This window comes from Osmia lignaria, chromosome 6, assembly GCF_051020975.1.
Source record: "Osmia lignaria lignaria isolate PbOS001 chromosome 6, iyOsmLign1, whole genome shotgun sequence".
NCBI classification, from domain to species: Eukaryota; Metazoa; Arthropoda; class Insecta; order Hymenoptera; family Megachilidae; genus Osmia; species Osmia lignaria.
Window position 1 is genome coordinate 7,271,793 of NC_135037.1, and position 24,413 is coordinate 7,296,205.

Below are 24,413 nucleotides of genomic sequence, written 5' to 3' on the forward strand. Positions count from 1 at the left end.
TTTACGTAAAACAGGGCTTGCAGAGGCCAGCTCATTTTATTTAGGAGACTTATATTTTCGTTTTGTACACAAATGTATACGTACACATGTATACTGATAGTGCTCTATACAATCTTTAAAACATCGTTAAAGTTATCCATGTTTTCTCTGTCATTAATGAGGTTTATATTCGTATAATCGTCTAGGTTTTAGACTTTAGAATAAAATTAACATTAACAAGATTCTGTTTCCTTTCTTATCTCTTTTTGTAACTGTTTGCAAATTTCGTTTAAAAATCGCTCTAATTTTTTTAACACAATATTTTAAAACAAAAGGTAAATATTAGGATCGATACATACGATAATAACAATGCACCCTGTTACTTTCAGAAATTAAGTACCTTAGTAACATTAGCGAACAAATCTGTTTAAAATTTCGCTTCCATACCATTTAGGTATATTGGAAGAGGTATGCGCGTGTATTTTATATGTATATTTCTTGTAATGTTAGATGAGTGGTGGCCGTTCGATCGAGGGACAGTTTTTCCGATAAAGCTTTTCTGCAAAGTTCTTTCAATACATAATTATACGTGTAAAGTATAAATTTAGATCAACATGCATTTCGCTTACTGTTGTATTCGCAACATTTTTCCCCCCATTGATGAACGTATATGTACGCTAGTAAAATTCTGTAACTCGTTATCAGATCTGAACAAAATAGCATTTGGAATAGAAGTAACTTACATCGATCGATAAACATTCGTTGCGATCAATTTAGACAAAATGCATTGTCCCATCCGTATTTGATAAACATTTCAACTGTTATAAATAAAAAAAGAAAAGTACGAGGTAATGTTGTATACTGTACGTATTATTTGTTCTATTTTGCAAATACTATTTTTGTCCAGTTTCTTTACATTATTTGCGATAAATAATATCATGAATCTGTACTCTTCGTGAAACCGAGTTTACACGGTACATCGATCGACTCGAAATGACAAGAATTGTACTAACGTGAAATTAAACAATAGCAATAAAAATATTAATAATATTAATTAATAATATTAATAATAATATTAATAATAATAATAATACAAATCGTAAAATAATCATAGCAATAACAATAATATAGTGTGCAGTACAAACTAATATGTGGCATAGGAATATGTTTCTCTTGAAATATGCAATTCTGAGCATGAAATGTAATGGATGGTAAATGTGAATCACCGTCAGCTTCGCTCGTTATTCCCCTATAAGAGTATAACAAAATTTAAAAACCATGAAAAATATGGCGTAGAACTCGCATTCTCTCTATTAAGAACAGTAAGTTCAATTTAATGATTGCACAAACGTTTTTCTCATTTTTCAAAGCCATAGAAAAATAGTGCTGAGAGAGAAAAACAAAATCAATAACGATATTTACCCTAAATGAAAAACCCTAACGTTTTTAATGTCGCAATAACTTAATTTTATTTCTTGCACACAAAAGGAAGTTTCCGTATTTGAGACTCATTATTATAAGACAGTATGTTTCCGTTTCTCGCATGGTTCGCGTTTATTACTTAATCATATGCCTGATCGTATTTATCTATGTATTCTGTACGTATATCTGCGTTTACATCTATTGTCTTCTATATTCTCTTTTTTTAACGGTACATATAATAGGAGGTGTACCTAATCACCCGTCTATCCTTCATTATTTTATTATTTGTAAAGATATACAAAAAGAAGGCTACAGGAGAAAGTTATTGTATTTTAGAAGGGAAAGTAAGCCATAGAGGGTGAAGGTAATCTAAATATACGTAGAATATAAAATTTAATCCTCTCTTCCAAAATATAGGTAATATTTTTCTTGAAACGTTTCCTTTTTTTCGTCTGTATAAATAATAAAATAGCTAAGGATAAATGAGTGGTAGGAGACACTATAGTATATGTACATGTATATATACATATAAGCACAACCAGTCTGTGTGTACAACACACACAACTACATACAAACTCGTATGCAGAATATGGTCACTTATGAAACTCTTTTATTTCAAAAATATATATACGTATATGCGCGCATGTGTGATATAGATAACTCTGCGTTTGTGTGTACACATGCGTAATATATAGTACATAAAAACATAACTCAAGGGTACATACACACCTCCTTTTATACTTATTCGTATCTAGTGGTACTTGGCGGCGTATATGTTTAAAAATCCTTAGTAATTCGATATGATTTATGATAATTACGCGGGATATCATTCTCATTGCGATATTTAAATATGATAAAAACATGCTTGTGGAAAATGATCATTTACACGAGGTGCACATGAAAATAATGAGTTTCTCTTTTCGAACTGATTCTGAACGTCGAATTTGACGATCGTGTATTAATCGGAAATTGAAATAATCGGTATTCATTACCAAGGATTCGATATACATATAATTTTTTCACGTAAACAACGTTATCGTAGCTTATGTTAGATAAATGCAAGATTCGTTTCTTATTTCAATTTCGATCAAGTGACATCAACTCTCTATAGATTTCTTTTGTATACGTATTTTAAATACTGTTGTGCGGTTAAAAGATGTTGCAACGGTTGAAATAGTTTATATCTGTTCCTTATGTTACCACAACCAGGCTCATAGAGAGTTAACGAACAAGTATTTATGAACACCAATAGAAGGAAGACGATTTGATAGTTCTGACGATAAGACGATGCAATTAAATTGATTTAAATCATTGTTCAAGGTATGAAAGTGACCAATTCAGGCCACTCAAAACTGAATTCATTTATACAGGGTGTTATTTATACAAAACTAGGGTAGGACCCGTGGAGGGACGATTGCTGAGGTCATTCTAAACAATTTTTTCCTTTGCCAAAATGTTGGTTAAGGCTTAGTTTTCGAGTTATTAACGAAAAACACTGGTCAATCAGAGCGCGCCTTTAGCGCGGACCGAACCACGAGAGTGTTGGGTATGCTCTGCGTTCAAGCTGTAATCAAGTGCATTAGCACCACGTCGGTATAATAGGATTCGTTGGGCAAAAGTTTTGTTGTACATGATCAACCAATAATTCGATACTATTATTCTTTTCTTTTTTTTATTCATTATTCGATACAACTTTTGTCCAACGAATCCTATTACACCGACGTGGTGCCGATGCACTTGATCACGACCACGGTTTAAAAGCAGAGCATACCCAACACTTTCGCGGTTCGGCCCGCGGTAATGGCGCGCTCTGATTAGCCAGTGTTTTTCGTTAATAACTCGAAAACTAAGCCTTAATCAACATTTTGGCAAAGGAAAACGTTGTTTAGAATGACCTCAGCAATCATCCCTCCACGGGTCCTACCCCAGTTTTGGGGCACCCTGTATAGTTAAGGCTGATAGAGACTCCCATATGTAAGTCGCGAAACCAAAAGGAGTGAAAATTATATTAATAATAATCGAGAGATTATTTCTAACGAATAATTTCTTGGACCCTTGATGAAAGCAACTGTACAAAGAGTTCGTTCGAACAAAGGAAGAAACGGTACGAGAAACGTAAATTAAACTGATGGTAGATACAAGACGAAAAAAGAAAAAAGAAAATGAAAAAGTTTAAGTATTCGGAAGAAAACGATGGAAAGTTCATACACAAGTATCCATGAGTTCAGAAGGAAGAAATGAAAGTCGTACGAGTCTAGCTTCGTGAATCGGCCTTTAGCACGGCTAATTAAATGCATCATCCACTCTTTTACCGAAGAAGGGAAGGCAAACTTGCTAATTGATTACACGAAGCTAGTTTCAAGTACTTATGTATCCCGCGTACCAGCGAGATTTGGTAACTTAAATCGATGTCTCTGGTCCCCGTTCTCGAGATGATAATACAGTAAGTTATTATATCGTCACATCCATGATTAATATCTATCGTATTAATCATTAATGTGCTAATATAACACACACACGTATATATTAATATATATAGATACATATATGTATACATCTAAGGTACACGTTATCCATCGAAGTTAATGTCTTCGGATATACATATGTACATACAGTGGGCCGTAAAAGTATTCGCACACCGTTTAAAACAGGATACCTCGCTTAAAATTGGACCAAATGACTTGAGGTTTCTTCAGAAGCTATACGAATTAATTTACTAACAATAAGATATATGCCTTTGTCGTTTTAAAAAATTACAATTTGTTGAAATCGTGTTAAAAAGTAGCGAAGGGTAATTTTTCAATTTTTTTGTGTGTGTCTATAATGAAAATTTAAAATATGTCATTCGTAGATTCAAATAAATTATGTGTGTGCTGAAAATTCCATCGAGATTGGTCAATGTACTTAAAAGTTACAAGTAATCAAAATTTTTGAAAATCACGACTTTTTGTGAAAACACACTTAAATTTACAAATATTTTAAATTTTCGTTCCAGGCTCAGATAAAAAAGTTAAAAAATCGCCTTTTACTATTTCTTTCCCGATTTCACCAAATTTTAATTTCTTAAAACGACAAAAATACATATCTTAGTAAATTAATTTATTATAGCTTCTCGAAAAACCTCAAGTCATTTGGTCCAATTTTAAACGAGGTATTCTGTTGTAAACGGTGTACGAATACTTTTGCGACCCACTGTACACACACCCACACACGCACGTACACACACACATACACATACATACACATACATACATACATACTTACTTATATACTTACGTCCGTTTCGTTCTATCCGAAAGAAAAATTAAACGGAGCTTCTTTTCTCATAGCAATGTATAGTACACTTTTTCATTCATTTTTGTGCTTTTTCTTCAATATGTAATGTAACAAATTATTTATATTACTGCCTATTGATTACGGATATTTGAATGATACGGTGAAACAGCAAATTATAGTAGCCGATGAACTTTTAACCTTCTGCTTTGTAATATTCTCAGTAGTTGCGTCAAAGCTAACTACTATTCACTAATTCATCGAGGCAAATATGCTTTGTATTTAGCATCCTCGATCGTTGATCGTATAAATTAAGATTAGAAATATGTTTCAGATACAACTGTGTAGGATGTTTGACACGTAAATTGCGTGGGGTTAAAATAGCGAGGGTTTCAATTTATTCTCTACTCTCCGTTTGATACTTGAATCGCATAGAACGAACCGAATATTCATTTTCGCGATCACTTCCACATTTCCTTTTACAGTTTCTTTTCTTTATTGTTGGCCAAGGGTCTCGTTCGACGGTCACTTTCGTCGGTGAACGTGTTCGACGATTTTTTTCGGCTATCCAACTCGCAGACCGTGGACAATAACCAGAAAGAAAACAAATCAAAAGTATTTATGTAGTAGGGTGTCGCGCGCAGGACGATGTGGAACGAGGTTCTAATACGAAATTCTATCACAGTTTCTCACACTTTCGCGTCGCACTGATCATTACCGTCGTCGATGCGATCCGATCTTTCGGCGTCGACCTCGAGATCCTTCAGATCGAAAGCAATCAAAGCGTGAACGTTTCGTGAAAGTGTCTCGTGAAATTTCTAAACTTCCTTTCGAATCAATTGCACGAATACAATTACGCTTCTACATTCGTTGCGGTTACCTACGAATAACCGGGGACGGAACGATAAGCTCCGGCCATCTTGTTTTAAATAAGTTTCAATTCGATGTCTACTGTAACATGTATTTCGGCTGTTCGAATATATTTGGCACGTGATTAATAGATCGGTAATTAATCAGACATCTCAGGAGCTGTAAATTCACGGCGATTAACGATCGATACGAATACGGTATCGATTATTTAGTATTGGTATTGTTTCGAACCGAAAGATCGAGGTGTTTCAAGGTAACGTACCGATGTCACCAGAAAAGATAAAAAAAGAAAAAAAAAAGGAAAAAAAAAAGAATACACGAGAGAAAAAGAAGAGAAGAGAATCTTCCAGCCTGACTAGCCGTGAAGTCAGTCTTTTTTTCTTTCTCTGTCAACCTCACGCCTCGTTGGCCTTCGAAAGATCTCCAGAGGTCGACCTTGGACGGATCATTTCGTAAAAGCCGAATTGCATCTTCTTCGATAAATCTCGAACCGCTGTTTAACGACTACTTTTGCGATCACGGTTTTAACGATTCTCTATTAGTTTTCTCTCTCTCCCTCTCCCTCCTTCGCTCTCTTTTTCTCCCCCTTCGCGCGCGTTCTCTCTCTCTCCCCCTCCCTCTCTCCCTCTCATTCTTTCAACCGATTCGATAAAATTTTAATATCTTCTCTTATTTTCTTCTTTTCTTCTCTTTCTCAGTTTTTTCTTTTCCCCACGAGGTTCATTCGTGTTTGTTTCTCTACTTCGCGATTAGTTCAGAGAAGACGATTTTCACGAATACACTTTATCGAACGATTTCATTGAATCCGCCAACGAGGATCGATTAATTTAACACGTAACCGAGCGAGCTACGGTATCCTGCGCTCTAGATCTTCGTGGAGCAGGCTATTGTTGTTGGTTTCGTGCATCGATGCAGGGGATGCTTCTTCCGGTTGCTCACCACCGCTTAATTCTAATTGGCCTGTGCTATCGCCGCTGCTAGAACCGCATTCGCCATCGACGAATCTGAAAAACAATTTTTTTTCCTTTTATTTTTATGAATAAAAATAATGATGGTTCTTACATCAGATCAGATATCAGATAACCTTTTTGCTTTTAATACATCGTCGAAAGTTATTGAGTTTTCTTATTAACGCGTAAATTAAGTTTTATATTAACGTAATTCAATGATACTTTGTGACTGAATCTACAGAAAACAAAGTTGTCGTTGATTCGACCTCTTGTTCGTGGTACGTAATCGTACTATTATTTGACATCCATTAAATGCAGAAACTGCATGTCGTCTTCCGCAAACTGAAAATTCTGCTGCAATATTGGATCTACGCGTTAATGAGGAATGCTGTTGCATTCAGCATGATCCGAAATTGAATACTAAATTATTTTATGTACCGATTAGAGATACGAAAATATGAAAAACAAATTCGAATGATTTCATAGGGTCAATGAGGTGCGAAGATAAATTTGCAAAGTCAAACTTCTTCGGGATAATTAAAATCATCGGTATCTTTACAATGTTGCACAAAGTTCTTATTTACTGAAGCGAGCAAATTCGAAACGAATTTATATTTCTACGTTTTAATAAACGAAGGGATAGTGAAGTTTTTATATTTCATTATTATTCCCAACAAATTATGTGCATGTCTCGGATTAAAGTTCACAAAATTACATTCCAAGGAATCTTATCATTTCCACGTTATTTAATCTATCTAACCGTTTAATTTCGGCCTTGAAAACTTTTTTATGTCTCGAACATAAAATTAATAACAGATAAGTGGATACGTGATTTGTTTTCTTACTCGTTACATCAGATTCTGTTGTATCTAAAAATGTTTACATATTTTTGGTAGAATTAGTAAATATAGACATTTTTTTCTATAAATTACGTCAGTTTACATGTAGATGATATAGTGCAGTCCGTGTTGGAATTAATTGTCGTAACATTTACAAAGAAAAAAAGGCAAACACACAAGAAAAAAGAAAAAAAAAAAATGAAGTCAACCTATCTCTTGTTTCCTTACTCAGTGTACTCCGCTAATGAGACTTGTTTTCGCGGGCGAAACAACTCCCGACCTGATAAGTCGTGCTATCGCCACTTATCGCGGTTAACAAAAAAAAATATAAAATAAAAAAAACTCAGAAGTTGTACTTATTCGTTAATTATTTTGGATTTCGGAATAGATTTCGCGGTGCACACGAGATATGCCCGTTCTTTTTATCAGACGCAACGAAGCGCGATATAACCACCGACATCGCAAAAATTCAATCGTTCTCAATTCCGTCGTTTATCGTTTAATTTCTTTCAATCGATTAAATCACAAAACAAAATGTACACGTGTCAAGCAACCGACTTTCGATATCGTTCAATATTTACCGACACTGCATTTCAGCCTCGATAACTATGATGCAATTAACTCGGACACGATATTAATATCTCGCATGTTATCTTACAGTGTTATCTTTCGATCTTCACGTCAACGCGATTTTTTTACTTTTTCTTTTTCCTTTTTTCTTATTATAACAACTGCATCGATCCACGATTGACTAATCTTTCGGGTAACAACACGCTAATGAAATATATAGATTGAAGTTATATCTAACTCCTTTAATGTTAGATCAGACCTATTCACGAGGTGTTCCGATGGTTTGGGGCGCCCACAGAAATGGTAACACATGCGTGCAGTCGGGTAGCCTGACTATTTCGGGTTCGGTCGGGTACAGTCGGACAGATTCGAACGAGCTCTCGCGGGCTGCGGTCCGCGACCCAATGTACTTGTTAATACTTGCAATTCGTTACAAGTATTATTTTTCTACATAATAAAAATTATCTTATTCCAAAATTCCATATAAAACCGATTTTGCACATGCTTATTGCAAATATTAACAAGTACTTACATGAGAGTTGGGTCGCGGGTCGCGGGTCGCGGGTCGCGGGTCGCGGGTCGCGGGTCGCGGGCTGCGGGAGCTCGTCCGAATCTACCCGACTGTACCCGACCGAACCTGAAATAGTCGGGCTACCCGACTGCACGCATGTATCGAATGCCCGCCCGAGCCCGCCCGAGCCCGCCCGATGTTTTTCGAACCGACCCGATTAATCGGGGCGCACTTGGATTGCATTAGGGGGACAAACAAATGGCTACGGATGGGATAATTTTCTCTCCACGGTCTATAATATTAGGAGTATTCGCGAATATAGATAAACATTGTCAGGGAGAAATTTACCGAAGTGAAATGTAAAGCGAAGTGTTCATAAGAGTTAGTTTACTTCAGCAGAAGTAAAGATAATTCTAGTCACGAAGTATTCCGACGGTGGATAAAGCAAAGGTCGCCGATAAAATACTGCCTTTACTTTCGAATGTCGATTCGATATCGGCGAATGTTAACGTTAGTAAATAATAATGTTCCCTGGCGTTCGATACATCATTCCTAACGCGGATGAAACTCGAAATCGATTTTAATGAAGACGTTCGAATTGCACCGGTCGTGGTGAACACGCAATCGCGTAGCGGCTGTTGAAACTTCAGATTTGTGGCAACGATTCGTTACGCGATCGGGATCTAAACACGTTCGCGTAATTTACTTGGTATGCATACCTTCCTCTGGCATTACCAACCACTATTCGCCGTTAGTTTTGCAATTAGAAAAAAAAAAACGTTACGTACGCGGATATTTACGATCTGTGAAAGAAAGTCGACGATTCGTTCAGAAGTTTCGAATCACTTACTCGTACAAGAAATTAAGCAATTAAACTTTTGCTTGATTACAAGAATGTGTATTACACACAAATCTTCATCCCCTTTTAATATGATGTATTTATTATAATTATCAGGGAGCTACCTCCAATTTTAATGACCTTGAAATATATTGTCAAGGTCATCACATATAATAGGTGGTTTGGTCTAATTTCCAAATTATTCGCGAAAAATTGTCGGTATTGTTACATTAGATTGGTATAATTTCGTAATCAGCACATGAAATCCTACAGGAAGTACATAATGGATATGTATATTTCAGATTGCTACTGGTTTTAGTAAACATTATAGGAGCTAAACGGTTTTGGAGATTCGTAATCAGCCTATAAAACACTATAAGAATTACCTAATCCTTAATCCATCGGAACGTCAAAAAAATGTTAAAATTTGCTGGACAGTGTTATTTTAGTATCTACTTATCATTTTTATTTTAGTAGATAATCATGATAATCATGAAATGAATCTAACGACAATGTATGAAATTGGAATCGAATAATAATTTTGTCCTTGTATCATACGTTCTTGTCGCTTTCGATAAGGATCGTACAGATTGATTTAATGAAACATCGATACTATCAAATTCGAGCAATTATGCCATATTTGAGACATTACTTGTCTATAATAGATGATACGATCTGTTATTTATTTTTACATAGGTACTAAGCGAATGAGATCAAACATTTCAAATAAGTTTGAAATATTAAACTAGCTCTTGAGTATGTAAATATTTATTTCTTATTTGATTTTAAAAACTTTGAACACCACGTAGGCAAAAAGCATAATCGTGATCTGAAAATAAGGATTTCTTTATATGTTACTGTGCTGAATTCGATCGAATTAAATGAAATGAAAATGGTACATAAACAGAAACATGTTTCGAAATACATATGGTAGAAGGGGAATGTAACGGACGAGAAAGCATCGAGGCGTTGAAGGAATGGTGAAAATGTGGAAAAGAGGCGCATCTTTGACCGTTTAATGGCAATCGGACATTGTACTCTAACTTGGTTACATCCTTGTGTGAACATTTATTCTTGCGTAACGTTTGTTATTTAAACGAGGTTGAATCGATGTACGAAAATTTCCTCTCTTACCACATAGAGTCATTCAGGTATACGTTAAAATAATTTTCGTACAAAATTAATCATTAAAACTTACATTTAATATTTTTAGAGGAACTTGCATTCCTTTTATACCATATTTGAATAATCGCATTCATATTATCTTCGTTCAAAGATTTGTTTATGATCGATTACCAAGCGCATCGGAGTTAAAAAATTGCGTAGCAGTTTGAATGCCAACCGTGTAACATATTAATTTAGCTGAGAGAACGTTGTTCGTATTTGCTATTAATCATCGGAATTTCTTATCAAACATTCAAACGAATTCATGCACACGTAACGTCAATGAAATTTATAGGTACGGATTTTCGAATTACTTACGTGTATGGCTGCTCTTCACCGCGCATTTCGCATATCACGTTCGTTAGGGCCATTATATAATTTTTGGCCAACGTTAGCGTCTCTATTTTGCTGAGCTTCCTTTCCATTTTTACGTGTGGTATCACCTCGCGCAGTTGCTGAAAACGATAACATTGTTAACGATAAGATTGAAATTTCAATTACTTCGTCTATCGATCGTGCTTGAAAAATGTACGTAAGTACTTGGACAACTTCAGAGTAAATACGTGTATAATATTAAACAATGTTCCATATATAAGTTTATCTTCCTTTTTTATTTTTTCAAATACACTCCGACTTTATCTTATGAAAAAACGGCGATCGTTCTTTTGTAACTTTCATAAATAAATAAATATAAATATTATTACTCTGAATTTCTCTATTTTATGTACTCCGCTTTCTTTCTATCTGTAAATAAGATCTCGAAAGTCGCCTACGTCCGCTTTAGATCCGGTACAGGTAATATGATAGATTAGATGTTACTTTAACACTAGAATTACCGAGGTTTGATGGACACTTATTTTTCAGTTGAAAATAATGTAGAAAATAAAATACCTAAAACATCGAACATAATTTAATATATTCATTCTTTATTTCAACAATAGTCAACATACATTTCAACAAAAATATCTCGATAAAATTTATAATTTCAAATAAGATAACTAGAAACCAGTCATTTTGACTGGTTTGGTAGTTCTAGCGTTAAAGAGCACAAAAAAATACTTAAGAACAATATCTCTGAACCAATAAAATCGTAGGTACTGTGGATTGAGTGATTGGTGTTGTAACTATATCGAGCATACGAATAGATAGCGTTTTGGATAATCGGAGAAATGTAATTTTAGTATAAAGACACTAAATTGAAATAGCGTGTATCTTTAAGATTATTTACAAGATAAATGCTTCGAGGAAACGTTGCTTTTTATGAGATTGGAAAATTACCTCGAAAGCGTCATTTAGGGAATGCATCCTCATTCTTTCCCTCTCGTTGCTCTCAAGCCTCCTTAGGTTCCTTTCTCGCGCGGAAATTCCACTTTTTCGTCTCCTGGTGGTCGGTGGTCCACCACGATTTCTTCTCTTTGCTTGTTTCGGACTCCTCTCGCTACCGCTACTATCGCTCTCCTCACCCACCTTTTCAATCATTTCAACAAGTATTCAGTTCTGTTTCGACTTCTCTTTTAAACAATAATTTTGCTAGCTGCCGTTTGATATTCGTAAACGGTTCGGAAAATATTTACATACTCGTCCGATATAATCATTTCTACGAACTGTAAATTTTTATCTAAAATATTCCATGACTTCTGTTGATGAGTGTATCGAGTTCGGTTGCAAGTTTTCGTCTAAAATTGAGATCACTTTGTTAACTTTTCTTTATGTTTCAAATACAACTACGAATACGATGATTGGCGTAAATGATTTCCATAACAGATGCATAGTCATCTAACGGTAAATGCTGTTCCCATCTTATTATTAACTATATACAGGTAGGTCTCGATTAGTGCGAGTAATAAATCCCAGAAATTGTTCGCATTATTTAGGTGTATTCCTATATTTCCTATATTTCAAATATTCGAATAGTACGAATTCAAATAATGCGAACAATTTCTTGGATTTATTACTCGCACTAATCGAGACTTACCTGTATTCGAATCTTTAATTAGATTCTCAAATTTAATCAAATTGAAGCTCTTCTTTCATTGTTTTAATTCTTATTTATTTCATCTTCCTGTTAACCAATCATCTACTTTCATGTGTTGATTACGTTCCTCGAAAGGATGTTTCTATGGGCCCTTTCCCTTTAATTAATTTTATGCGAATAATTGAAATTTTTTCGAATTGCTCCATTTCCGGAGTCAATATATGCATCATGTAATTCAAATGAAATGGTGGAATACTCTGTATACTGTTTATTCCACTTACCTCCGCACTAACGACATGGTGCCGACTGCGTTTTCCGGTAAGCGAGTCGACGGAAGCGTCGTCCAGGTCGATGTACATCTCCTGATCGCAGTCTTGATCGCTACCTGATAACCTCTCCAGACTTCGCATTATCCTGAGGAAAGTTACGCTGTGGACCCCCTGTAATCAAACGTCGCTACATTAATTTTCTTTGAATAATCGATAACGTTAGAACAACCAGACCCGTAAAATCATTAAGCGTTACTTAAAATTATTTATATAACACTTAAGACACCAGAGACTTTTGTGACGGCTGGGAGGAAAGAGAAAATTAATTACGTTATTGCAAGTGTTTGAGACTTACAGAGGTGAACGCACGAGAAAAGAATTTTGATAATTTGTTGTTGCTACAATCGTTAATACTTGCTGTCAACAGAAATCAAGTTCAGAAAATGCTGAGGTATTCTGGTGTTTATACGCGCGTTAGCGTTTCTCCTTTACAGATTATATTGTGCGATGTAATGCGTACTATGTGAACTCATAGATTTCATTCATTATCTTGTAAACTGAAATTATTGGAAATAGGTTTCCAAAATAGGTTTCAAGACAATATCTTGAATTAGTGCAATTCATGGAAACCAAACAAGCTAATAGAGCGACATTATGTAGTTACTTATAGATGTATGTATGGATACATACTTATCGTTAGTAAGTACTTACGTACCTCGTTAAGCTTCCTTTACGTTAAATCTGTAATTGGTTGTGCAATTTTATTTTCAACTATGAATTCCCTTAGTAACCAAATCATTATCAGTCGCATGTAGATAAGTACATATTATTATTAATTTTTATGTTTCCTCTCGAATTTTGTGGCATTTTAATCTTTCACGTTATCGTCATTGTTGCAACATCGTTTAACATAGCATATTCATAAAACTTCTTTGGAATAAATAAAAAATGAAGAACAAATTTTCTTTGATTCGTGTAATAAATATAGAAGAATATGGAAAATTTAATTTTAAAGAATGAAAATAAACATGTGGTCATAATCGTAATACACAACACACCTTTTATATAAGATGATCCAGATGAAGCATTTAATCTGCCTTGCTTCAGTCGATTCGTTTCGTTTCGTTGGTTCATTCATTTTTTATTATTACGCTAATATTACAGGCTCGTAAAACATCTTTTAATTTCGATACTAATGAATTTCTTTGTATCCACGTTTATTCAGATATCTTTTATTCGTTTGATTTCACACGTTACATACTCGTATCCCTGCTCGACTACTTATGTATAATATGACGATAGCCGAGGGAATATATTTAATGGGGAAATGCCGAAGCAGCAAGCGAACGATTAAACAAAGATAAAGAAAGAAAATGATTTGTAAGTAATTGGTATGGATGAATGATAATAGGGAACATTTCGAAGGAAAGAGACATTTAGAGGAAGTAACTAACGAGATTAGCTAATTGTAAGACAATCAAAGTGGGATATCTCGGTTTCCCTGACTTCGGTTGATCCAATGCCAAGAATTCTTCGCACGCAATTAAGTCGTTCTGCATTTTACGATCTACGATTAGGTAATTGCTTTTATCAACGCGACGGTCTAAGGGCAGCTATAGGTCGAGCATTATCGACAACCGAGGCGCAACATAACTTATTCTGCACTTTTCAATATCCATCTTTTATTTTTCTATTTTGCTTCTCTTTTATCATACCCTTGATTACAAATTTATTTTTTCTTTAATAAAGAGAATACAATATTTTATAAACCAAATTTTCAAGGCAGAGCAAATAGTTTTTTTTTCTTTTTCTTTATTTTTTTTTTTTTTAATTTACTTACATTGTACCAGTACAGTGTTTTCGATTGTATGGAAAAAGGAAGAAAGGATAACGCTTGATTAACCATACTTGTGATACTTGTGATTTATATGAAGAAAGAATAAACGTAATTGTGAATGTAGAGGTCGACGTTCACGGTTAAGGCGTGAGGCTTAAGATAATTTATTGCTCAGATTAGTCGGTGTTCACCGAACGCACTATACGTGTGTGTATAGGTAACAGCCAAGTGAAATTTTTAGCAGCAATGTTATTCGTTTATTTTTATTAAAAACTAGCATCCCCGTCGTGACATCGCCCGCTCTCATAAATAAAAACTTGGAGAATTTGAAGTAATAATTGATGTATTATTTTTTGGTGATCAATCTCTAGTATTTCAGAAAAGTATTGCTGCCTGCAGAAACAGTAGAAAAGCGGCGATCCCATACTAACGCGTACGTTGTCACGATCGCACACGGATAGGCAGAATTCAGTGTGATAGTTTCGACAGTTTTTGGAAAATATCTCAAAAAAACCAAGGCCGAGCGGCGGTTATATGAATAGGAAAAAGTTGTTCAAAATGTTGATTTCTACAACATATTTAATAAAAAATCATGGAAATCGGAGGTGCCGTCTGTAATCTAAATAATTACCTTCACCCTTGAATCTAGATTTGTGCCTTTAGAGGTTGATTAGAACAAAATCCTGAATTATGTTTTTAATCATTTGTATGGGTGATTTTCGTAAGCAAAAACCAAGTCGATATTTCATCGGACCTAAGAGATATTGACGAATCCGTGTAAATAGATTTTAACCCTTTTTACACTCTTAGGGGTCGAATTTCTAAAAATCCCTTCTTACAATTAGTGGATGCTTAAGTCATGAGAGGAATACCCTACCCGAATTTCATGTTTCTAGGTTCAGGGGTTTGGGCTGGGCGTTGATGAGTCAATCAGGACATTTGTCTTTATATTTATTGAAATTCTACGCGTCGTTGTGATTTAACGAGGAAACTACAGAAACAAGTATTACCACTATTTAAATTAGTGAAACGTTAAATGGATACTACTGGATAGAAAAGATGGACATGCTTTCCTCAAGTTCCGATATCGCTTGCTTCTTTAAAAGAAAAAGCAACGAAGACAATATGGAGAGAAAGCCTGTTCACGACTAATGCTTTCTTCTGGATTGTCCAGTTGGATTTTCTTGCCGCCTCGGGGAAACTGACTCGTAATAATTCTATGTTTTTATCATCTTTACCGAACAGTTTACACGCAGGAGAAACTTACAAATTTCAACTAGTTCCTCGTATACGTCGAATTAGATCAGCATTTATGTAACCAATTGTAACGTGATATAATTTCACAACGTTCAATGCCTCTTGTACCGAATTATTTGTAACCATGTAAAGATAATTATCTAATACGCAATTGTGTATTTTGTAACATTATCTGTTACGATAATGGTTTGTAAGGTAGCGAAGTGTTCTCCAGTTGCAATGAAAATTAACAAAAGGTACTTATTATTTCCATACAATCTAGTATAGAGCATAATTGTACAGAAGCGTACGCACACACACATTAACCCGAGTCCACGGATTGAATATGAATCCGTAAGCAGGAAACGGAATATTATGAATCCATTTTTCTTACCGAAGTGTTCTTGCTTGGAAACAGGAAGTTGTCTGTTTCAGAGAGTAAGAAAAACGTTCGGAAGAGAAATTCTTATCTGACGTCAGAATTCTTGTTTGGCGTCGCAATGAAATCCCGTAAATCGAGTTAAACGGTTGTCCGTTTCATCCTTATCGAATCGAATTTATCAATAGGTATCGAGCTAAAGGATTTGTCGGAAATTTAGCTGCAAAGTGGCGGCGACTACGGGCGTACAGAGGAATGGATAAGATCCTTCGGCGATTAAGTACACTTTTGCGCCGTCATCGTCCTCGAAGCAGCGATTCTGTTAACGACATTCGTACAAGTATTCTTACTCATGGCCGAATGCATGCCCGCGTATAATGCCGTCTAATGCAAACGACGAATACCTATATGTATTCCGCGACTTTATTAACGACCAACCGAGACGTACGTGCATATACACGGTGTCACATGGGGCCATTACACCGTCCACAAACTTGCGTCTATATATGTCTGTATGCGTTACGTTACCGTGTTATTTAGATAACTTCGACTCAGGTCGCACAGCGTGTCAAGTATGTACTTCGAGTCAGACGTGTGTCATTAACGATATAATGCGATAGATTATGTTGTTATCCATTCACGTAGAGCTGTTCATGTATGTACACGTGATCATTGAAAACACGCGGATAGAAAAGAATCGAGACTTAGAAAAATTTGACAAGGTGGTATCCAGTCGATTCCTCTGAGTGTACATAATTTCGTCGCGACAATGTTTAGAAAGTTGTACAAATTTTCTTTACATTTAGTTAGTGACATTTTGATAGAACATTAAAAGTGTTCGTGTCAGTTATCGTACAGTAGGCGCATCAACGATTCAAATATTCCACAATTAGATAATTAAAAGGAACACCTGTTTTTTTTTTTTGTTATTCGAACGTACATGTCGGCTTCTATAATTTACAAATGTCGCAATAATTATCTTTGCGTCAAAACGTGAACTTTTCATGCGGGATTAACAATGGTTCTGTGCACATTGTTTCTTCTTCGCTTTCTAGCAATGGAATATTTTCTTTATTGCTCGCATCACCTTTATTTTTTCCCTCAATTATGAATTTTAATCCGACTCTTTATCTTCTTGCGCGACGAAATATTAAATATTTGTAAATGATTCGGAACAGCAGTTTCGGGAACGTACATAACAAATCAAGGAAAAAAGTATTTTCGAATGATATATTAATTTTGCAGATATTATTACTGATATTAAAAGTGATTTGGAAATAAAGCAATACAGCTTTTAATTATTAAACATTATACAAGTTTAGTATAGAAGTAAGGAGTAAGAATGATATATAAATATCAATTCAAATTTTCCTGCGTAAACGTCTATGCGAGTGGTGGGGAGCTATGTATACATGTATAGGACCCTCTTCCCTACTTCATCATTCTCCCTGGGACCACTTACGGGGAAGGTTGAGAGCCGGGAATCCGGGACAACGCTGTTTTCTCTGGAGAAGTCTACCATGCTCGGTACTGTATAATATTTCATGCAATACCCAACGTTCTATTTCTATTTTTTTTTTATTAATTAAAATTTAAAAACAAATGAATTTTCTTATAACGTTTGAATGTATATGTACATAACAAAATAGGTAATGTCTAAACTGGAGTATCTTTTAAATACCTATACAATTTCTGCCTATTTCTCATTATACTTTCGGCTACTTTCGTCAATATATATCTATGCGTGCTTTTTTAAATTTTATTTTTCTCAGATAGAGAAAAGATCAGGCATCACAAAATTTAGTATTACATTATTGATCGTTGTACAAGAGACGGTGCTCGAGGGAGGTATTCCCATTTGTCCAACGAAAGATTCGTGTTTACAACGCGAAACAGCTGATAGATGCAAATGTTCCGACGGGACAAGCATTTCCCATCGAAATTCCAATATAAAGTCAAATTACAAGAGCGGAAAGAAAAGTGATGAAAAATTCTATGAAACATTCTCTTTGTCGATAAACGATAGTGTTTCTTTATTTCATTGTATATGTTCCATTAACAGAGGTAAAAATATTTTTATGCTAACAGGAAATAATAGTGGTTTTCCTCACCTCAGACATCCGGTTTGTGAGTTCATTCACGTGGAATGTTCTCGATGTCCTTACTTCAAATATTGAATATTTTTCTCAACAGTTGCATTGATGGCAAAAGGCATCGTGTTATTTAAAGATGATCTTCGATCGGTTGATCAAAGAAACATGTTTCGTAATAAACCATTTTTGTTTCAAAAACTTCTCGTGGAAATCACGTTATCCTAAAGAGAGCGTTATTCAGAATAATTAAATGGGAAACATTCAATAGAACAGTATTTTTCGATAAACATTGTTGGAGCAAAATAATTTACACGTGTCTTTCGTTTAACAGACTTTTAACGTTTCAGAAGTATCATTTCATTTCTTAAATATTGATTGTTTAGTTGCAGTAACGCGTGTTTATAGTGGAATTGAATTAACAAGTGTTTGAACAAAAAATTCACTTGAATAATTAACCTTGTTATTTTGGGATAATTCAGCTGCACTTCGTTAAGGATTCTTTTGATAAACGAATTATTTTCGACCCTGATTAGTAGCTATTGTCAAAGATAACGCTGATAAAAACACGACGCGACATATTCAGTGACAAAAAATCAGCTCCGCTGTTTAAAGTTATCTTATGAATTCATCGAGTTTCGTAGGAACCAATAAATTTCGCGAACTTCCAGCAATATTTTATTCATAGCCAGAAATGTTACGTGAAAGCAAAGTGGCATGGCGGGAATGTAAACTTTTGGAAAAATTCACGTACGCCTTCTTGCTCGTTTCTGTTTCGACAAATGGTTTTAAAGAAGCAGAACGAAAACGATATTATCAGGCTGTGCGGTATCCTGATTTCCAGACAGATTTTATGATACGAGGTTTGAAAGCAATCTATGGCCGATTCTTAGCATGATCTCTACATCGTCGCGCTCGTAAAGCACGCTACTTTAATATTAATTATTGTAATTATCAATATGCGTATACGAGTGCGCAAGATAATGATTATTATTTTTAATTTGAAGTTCATAAATCAATTTGATCACATGGCTGGTCACCGAAAGTAGGAAATAATGAAAAAACTGTTGAAGAAAATAATTTTATATATTTTAAACAAACAAACGTCCACTGCATTTTTACAGAGTTTTCCTGGTCGTTAGTAAAATTGATAAAGAAAAATTATTTTTACATTTATGTGTAACGTTAGTATTATATAGGTATTTATTCACAATCAGGGTATTTACTTTCTCTTTCTTTGAAAAATAGATGCGTCGAAGGTAAATATTGTAATTTCGTATCCTTGATTACGAAGGATGATCATAATTTATGTAGACAATTACACCTTCTTCCGCATTTTCCTACTGTTCCAATGGTGGTATTTAATAGTTCATTTGTTTCTTATTTTCAATCAGTAAGAAAAATAATTAATACAGGCCAGTGTTTCTTATAAAAAGATCGGGGAAATGAATAAATATTCAGATAAAGTATAAATACACCGATGGATTAAATTCCTTGGTAGATTAAAATATTACCATTTTATTTGGTTCGGTATAGGTGGAAGAACGGGTCGTTGGAACGGCTTCTATATGCAAATCTCCGGCTACTAATCTGGGCCAAAAGTCGTTTCCTGTGTTCTTTTTAATGGGTTACTCGTGTTATCGGATCGATGGTACACGTAAACCGTACTATATCGCCGTTTCAAAACCTATACCACCTACTACACTTACGCGCCGCGCTACCTAGTTGCTCTCGGTTGTACAAACAGCTGGGTTTTCGCGATAACGATAACAATTCCACATAAAAACGATAACGCACTGTACGAAACAAGAAATTTTCCTTTTACCTCCCGTTTGTATCTGCGATAATGTCAACGGTACGAGAAAAACAATTTTCATCGTTTCTTGAAAATTAATTAATTTGTTACAAGTATCAGCAGATTAAAAAAAGCGTATCGGTTGCATTTCGAAGATACATAAATCCGTATTTCAATCTTGAAATCGCTATTCTCCTTATAAATTCTCGTGCACATTTCAATCGAGAGTCGGAGAAAGTCGAGCGACCGGATTGCAGCTACATGTAACGCTGCGCGTACGCTTTTTCGACGCATCCTATACACTGTACATTATAAAACACCACTCTGCTACACTAATCTAACAATAATCTTTTGAGAAAGGAAAGCATGCGGAACGAAATTGAACCCTTTCACTGCTATTGGCGTCGAGAAGCGGTCGAAAAGGTCTCTTGCCCGCTATACGAAGTGATTTCACTAATCATAAAGTATATCCGTGGCTCTCTATTTCTCGACAGAGATCGTTTAACCCCTGCGTAAATAACCGGATATCTGGATACTCATTTCCACTCTGAATATTTCAAGATCGCTCTGGATTCCTATTCGTACTAAGCAAAAGCTTTGAGCTTGAAACTTTTTAAACTTTTGTATTATTTTCAAAAGAAAACGTTTGATTGCTACAAATATATTTACAAGAATTTTGAAATTTTCGGAATTGGAATGTTTCGTAGCGAAAGTGTTCATTCTCGAAGAAACTGACGGGAAGAGATGGTTGGTAAAGTTGTTGGCAAGGATTACAAGATGGTTAATGAATGATCGAACGGGTGTCGATAGTGAACGATAACCTTCGGCTGAATACTTATCGTGGACACCTAATCTACAGTACAGATAGTGTAATATCGCGTTTGTGTTTCATTGTAACGCCGAGGCAAGGGGAAACTCCATATAAAATATTGGACGAAAGTGAAACTGATTGAAACAAACTGTGTTATACGTTTCGTATCGCAATTTCATTCTTCTTTTACGTTCCGTTGTACTCGAAACGTAATCGAAGGAAAATCTGACGCGTGCTTCTGCCTCGTGCCTCTTCTTTCTTTTTTCCTCTACGTTTTTCTGTTCACCGAGACACGGGAATGCGCGGTTGTATTGCAAAAATGTGCATTGCTATGCAAACGTAGATGAATGCACGCGTGCACGGTATTTCTGCTCGATCAGAAACGCGTGGGCATTAAAGGTGAAACGGAACGAAGGCAAAACAGGTGGTATATTTACCTTGGAAGTCGGCGGTCCTGGGTGAGGTACGTGCGATTATCTCCGGTCTGTGTTCATGGAAGAAGCGGATTCGTTGCTAGGACACTGAAAATTCCTTAAGAAAGTCGACGGGGTTCTAGAAAAATATTCCCTTTCTTTCTTCTAATTAAGCGCGAACAATTCACACTTTTTTCCAACAGGCACTGTTTATTATTCCTCCTTTCGTTTCTTCTATTTTACGTTTATTTCTTTTTCTTCTTCTTCTTCTTAATACACGACACTTTTCTTCTCGGTTCAATTTACACAAGCTTCATCTGGTTCACTTAAATTCTGCCTCGCCGTTACTTTCAACTATAAACTCGATTGATCCATAGCGGTGATCGCGTTCCATTCGGGAATTCCCTCGGGCATCCGATGAAATTGCCTTCGATCGCCAACAGGAAGGCGCTATCTGCGCAACACGTGGAAATTATTCGTTGATGGGGAGAAAGTTGTAGGCTATCGTTGCGGATAGTGCGAGGAAAACAACTTTTACGGTTTATCTCGCGCGAGACGAAACGACAGAAAATTGAACTGTCTCCGGTTGATCGAGAGGACCTGTTGCACTTTTCCACGCTCCGTTTTCCATCTACTCTAACTCGATTTCAACCGAAACGAATCTATTTCGCGTACGTCTGCAAGTTATCAACGTTAACGAGCGTGGAAGATATTTTTATGCAAACAGTCGATCGGAGGAGAAATTCACGCGCGTTCCTCTGCTTTCGAGTTTCTGCTCTAATCCGAATCCGAGCGAATATTTTTAACCATTTCGGATACGTTCCCTTCTTCTTTTCATCGATCATACATTTTCAACGGGATAAGATTTATGAATGAAAACAGAAGGTTCGTGTACGAACGAGAATGACAAGGTGCGTTCACGCGTTGTCATTGTTGATTCGTATTCATGAATGGAAGAGGAATCTCGTGGAAACGACAAACGAATCGTGCAAATAGCGGCATTTTTCCTCCTTCTTCTGCGCCGTTATTGCTTTCTTACGTTCTTAACCGTAGAATCCAAGGAATTATCGTCCAACTCGATACCGTTCCGGTATTTTTAGTTATGGTGTTGCGTAATCGTTTGAAACACACCGGCTCCGTAACGGTGAACGCGATTTAAAATGCTTCGAGCGATCGTTGGAAACTTCGAATTCGCTTGGCGATAGAGCGAGTGGTGTTCAGAGACCAAAAATCCGCTCACACGACCACCATGTTATGCATATTCATATTTCTTTCTTCACCTATCGTTTATCTATATTTAGAAAATGGATTCACGGGAAACATTGCATCTAAATTTTGGATGGCAAGTGAGAGAATATCTGTAACGAAATGCGAGGTTCTGTCACATGGGGGAGGAGGATGAGGCGAAAAGAAGGTTCGCGGAAGCGGCAAAACAGAGCGTACGATGAGAGAGATTTTCTCTTCTCACCGCGTACCGTGTATACTTAACTTGCTCCGAAACTCGCGAGCCTCTTTCCCACCGTGACTGGGTACGAGAATTCGCGATCGCAAAAATTTCTTTATTCTTCTTTGAAAATCAAGAGAAACCGGAAGCGCGTCGGATTCTTCGAAGCGATCGATGCAAAACTCCGAAACTAGCGCGTTTCCAGTCACGTGCGAGGAATTCCCGGTATATGTACTGCCACGAGTTCTAAATGATATATCAAAGACGAGTCAACGCCACGATTGGTATTCGGGAATTCCTGTTTCTTGCGGCAAGCAACAAGTGAGTCAGCAAAGGTTGCGCGGTTCTGTGTACGTCGCGTACGTCGCGACGCGAGACCAAGGAAAAGTAAAAAAAAAAAAATAAAAAAAAAAAATTCTAGCACACGACGGAAACGTACGCGGAGGAGGATCGTCTCTTCCTTTTCATTTACCATTTTCCATTTCCATCGAGATCCTCTCGAAGTCCTCGGCGAGCGTTACGAGGTCACATCCGCGTGCGAGTGACCGTACCTACTCGTCGGCGTGCATTCTTACGTGAATCGTAACGAAGCGTCGCGTCGCGTCGCTTTTCTTGCCCCGTTGTCGTTAGAGAAGCGAAAACAAAGAGAACGTACTTTCTTGGATGAACATAGATAAACATAAACGAAATAAGAACGTTACTCCATTTTCTTTTCTCTGAAGGAGAAGAAAGTTGCAGCCTGATTCGTTAGAAAGTATTAGGGTCGTTAGCGAGAAGGAAGCGGTGGAAACTGAACGAGGGGAAGCGGATAAAGGTGGAAATGAAAAGGGTAGAAAAGAGCAGGTCGACTCGATAACTCGCGCCCGTATCCAATTAATCGTCACAATGAACCCACGAATGCCGCCGATGACGTACACATTGCCGACGCTGTCGTTTCGTCCGCGCGATCGTTGCGTTTCCTATCCACCAATGTGTGCGTGTGTTTGTGTACCGTTAATTGTGCTCGATTCGATTTCGTCGAGATTCCACAGGTTTTGCGCAGGTGGTGAGGGCCAGCGTGATTCGGGTACACGAAAAACTCGGGGCCACAGGGTAGAACCGAGGCCGAAAGAGCAAACTTATCCTGGGGAAACGATGCCCTTAAGGGAGAATAAAAGCTCCAAGGGTGGACGGACACACTTCACTCTCGAATTCTCTTCTCGATACGGTCGCGTGTAAGTGGCGACGTCGCGTTTAATACCGGCTCGACAAATCGGGATCGGTTGTTGGAGCTACGCTTAGCACGGAATAAGTAGTCTCGGCTAACCGAGCGCCCGATCCGGACTGACTATAACTGTAAACGATCACTTGTCGCTGCCAAGCTTTCCCCCACGTCGCGACGCCGCCGCGCCGCACCACGCCACGAAACGGATCACCCCCCACCATTCCGTGCCACACCGTTCCGTTCCGTTCCGTTCCGTTCCGTGTCCGCGTCGTGTCCGCGCCGTGTCGCCAGCAAACCAGTTCTCCCAATACGCTCCGCCATTGCCACCTTCGTCGGCTTTGCTTTACAAGCGTTTCCACCTGCTGCCGCGCCGACACCGCCTCCGTCGCGACCGGCCGAATTCAAAAAGAAACAACCCGTTCTTTCTACCTTGAACCGGCTGGGCTGGCCGAAAATCGGCCGCGACTGCTCGACTTCGGTTCGAGCGCACCTATCTTTTCTACCTTCGCGGTTCACCTATTCCCTTGATTAAGTTGCACATTTT

The 24,413-nt window shown here is 36.8% G+C and overlaps 1 protein-coding gene and 1 long non-coding RNA gene across 4 annotated transcripts in view; one reads left to right on the top strand and one right to left on the bottom strand.

Annotated features, from left to right (window-relative positions):
* Positions 1 to 24,001, bottom strand: LOC117601714 (uncharacterized). Its single transcript, XM_034318850.2, has 6 exons — positions 23,657 to 24,001; positions 21,246 to 21,675; positions 12,673 to 12,831; positions 11,695 to 11,883; positions 10,735 to 10,871; positions 1 to 6,548 (listed from the first exon to the last, which is right to left on the bottom strand). The coding sequence occupies exons 3-6, from the start codon at positions 12,799 to 12,801 to the stop codon at positions 6,392 to 6,394; spliced, it is 612 nt and encodes a 203-aa protein (XP_034174741.1). The 5' UTR covers positions 12,802 to 12,831; positions 21,246 to 21,675; positions 23,657 to 24,001; the 3' UTR covers positions 1 to 6,391.
* Positions 1 to 24,413, top strand: part of LOC117601715 (uncharacterized) — a 93,073-nt gene that overhangs the window by 4,248 nt on the left and 64,412 nt on the right. The gene's annotated exons all lie outside the window — the stretch shown is intronic.

Coding starts and splice junctions, on each gene's coding strand:
- LOC117601714 (XM_034318850.2), bottom strand. CDS start 12,801: ATGCGAAGTCTGGAGAGGTTATCAGGTAGCGATCAAGACTGCGATCAG. Junction 11,884..12,672: donor ACCATGTCGTTAGTGCGGAG/GTAAGTGGAATA, acceptor ATGATTGAAAAG/GTGGGTGAGGAGAGCGATAG. Junction 10,872..11,694: donor CCCTAAATGACGCTTTCGAG/GTAATTTTCCAA, acceptor TATCGTTTTCAG/CAACTGCGCGAGGTGATACC.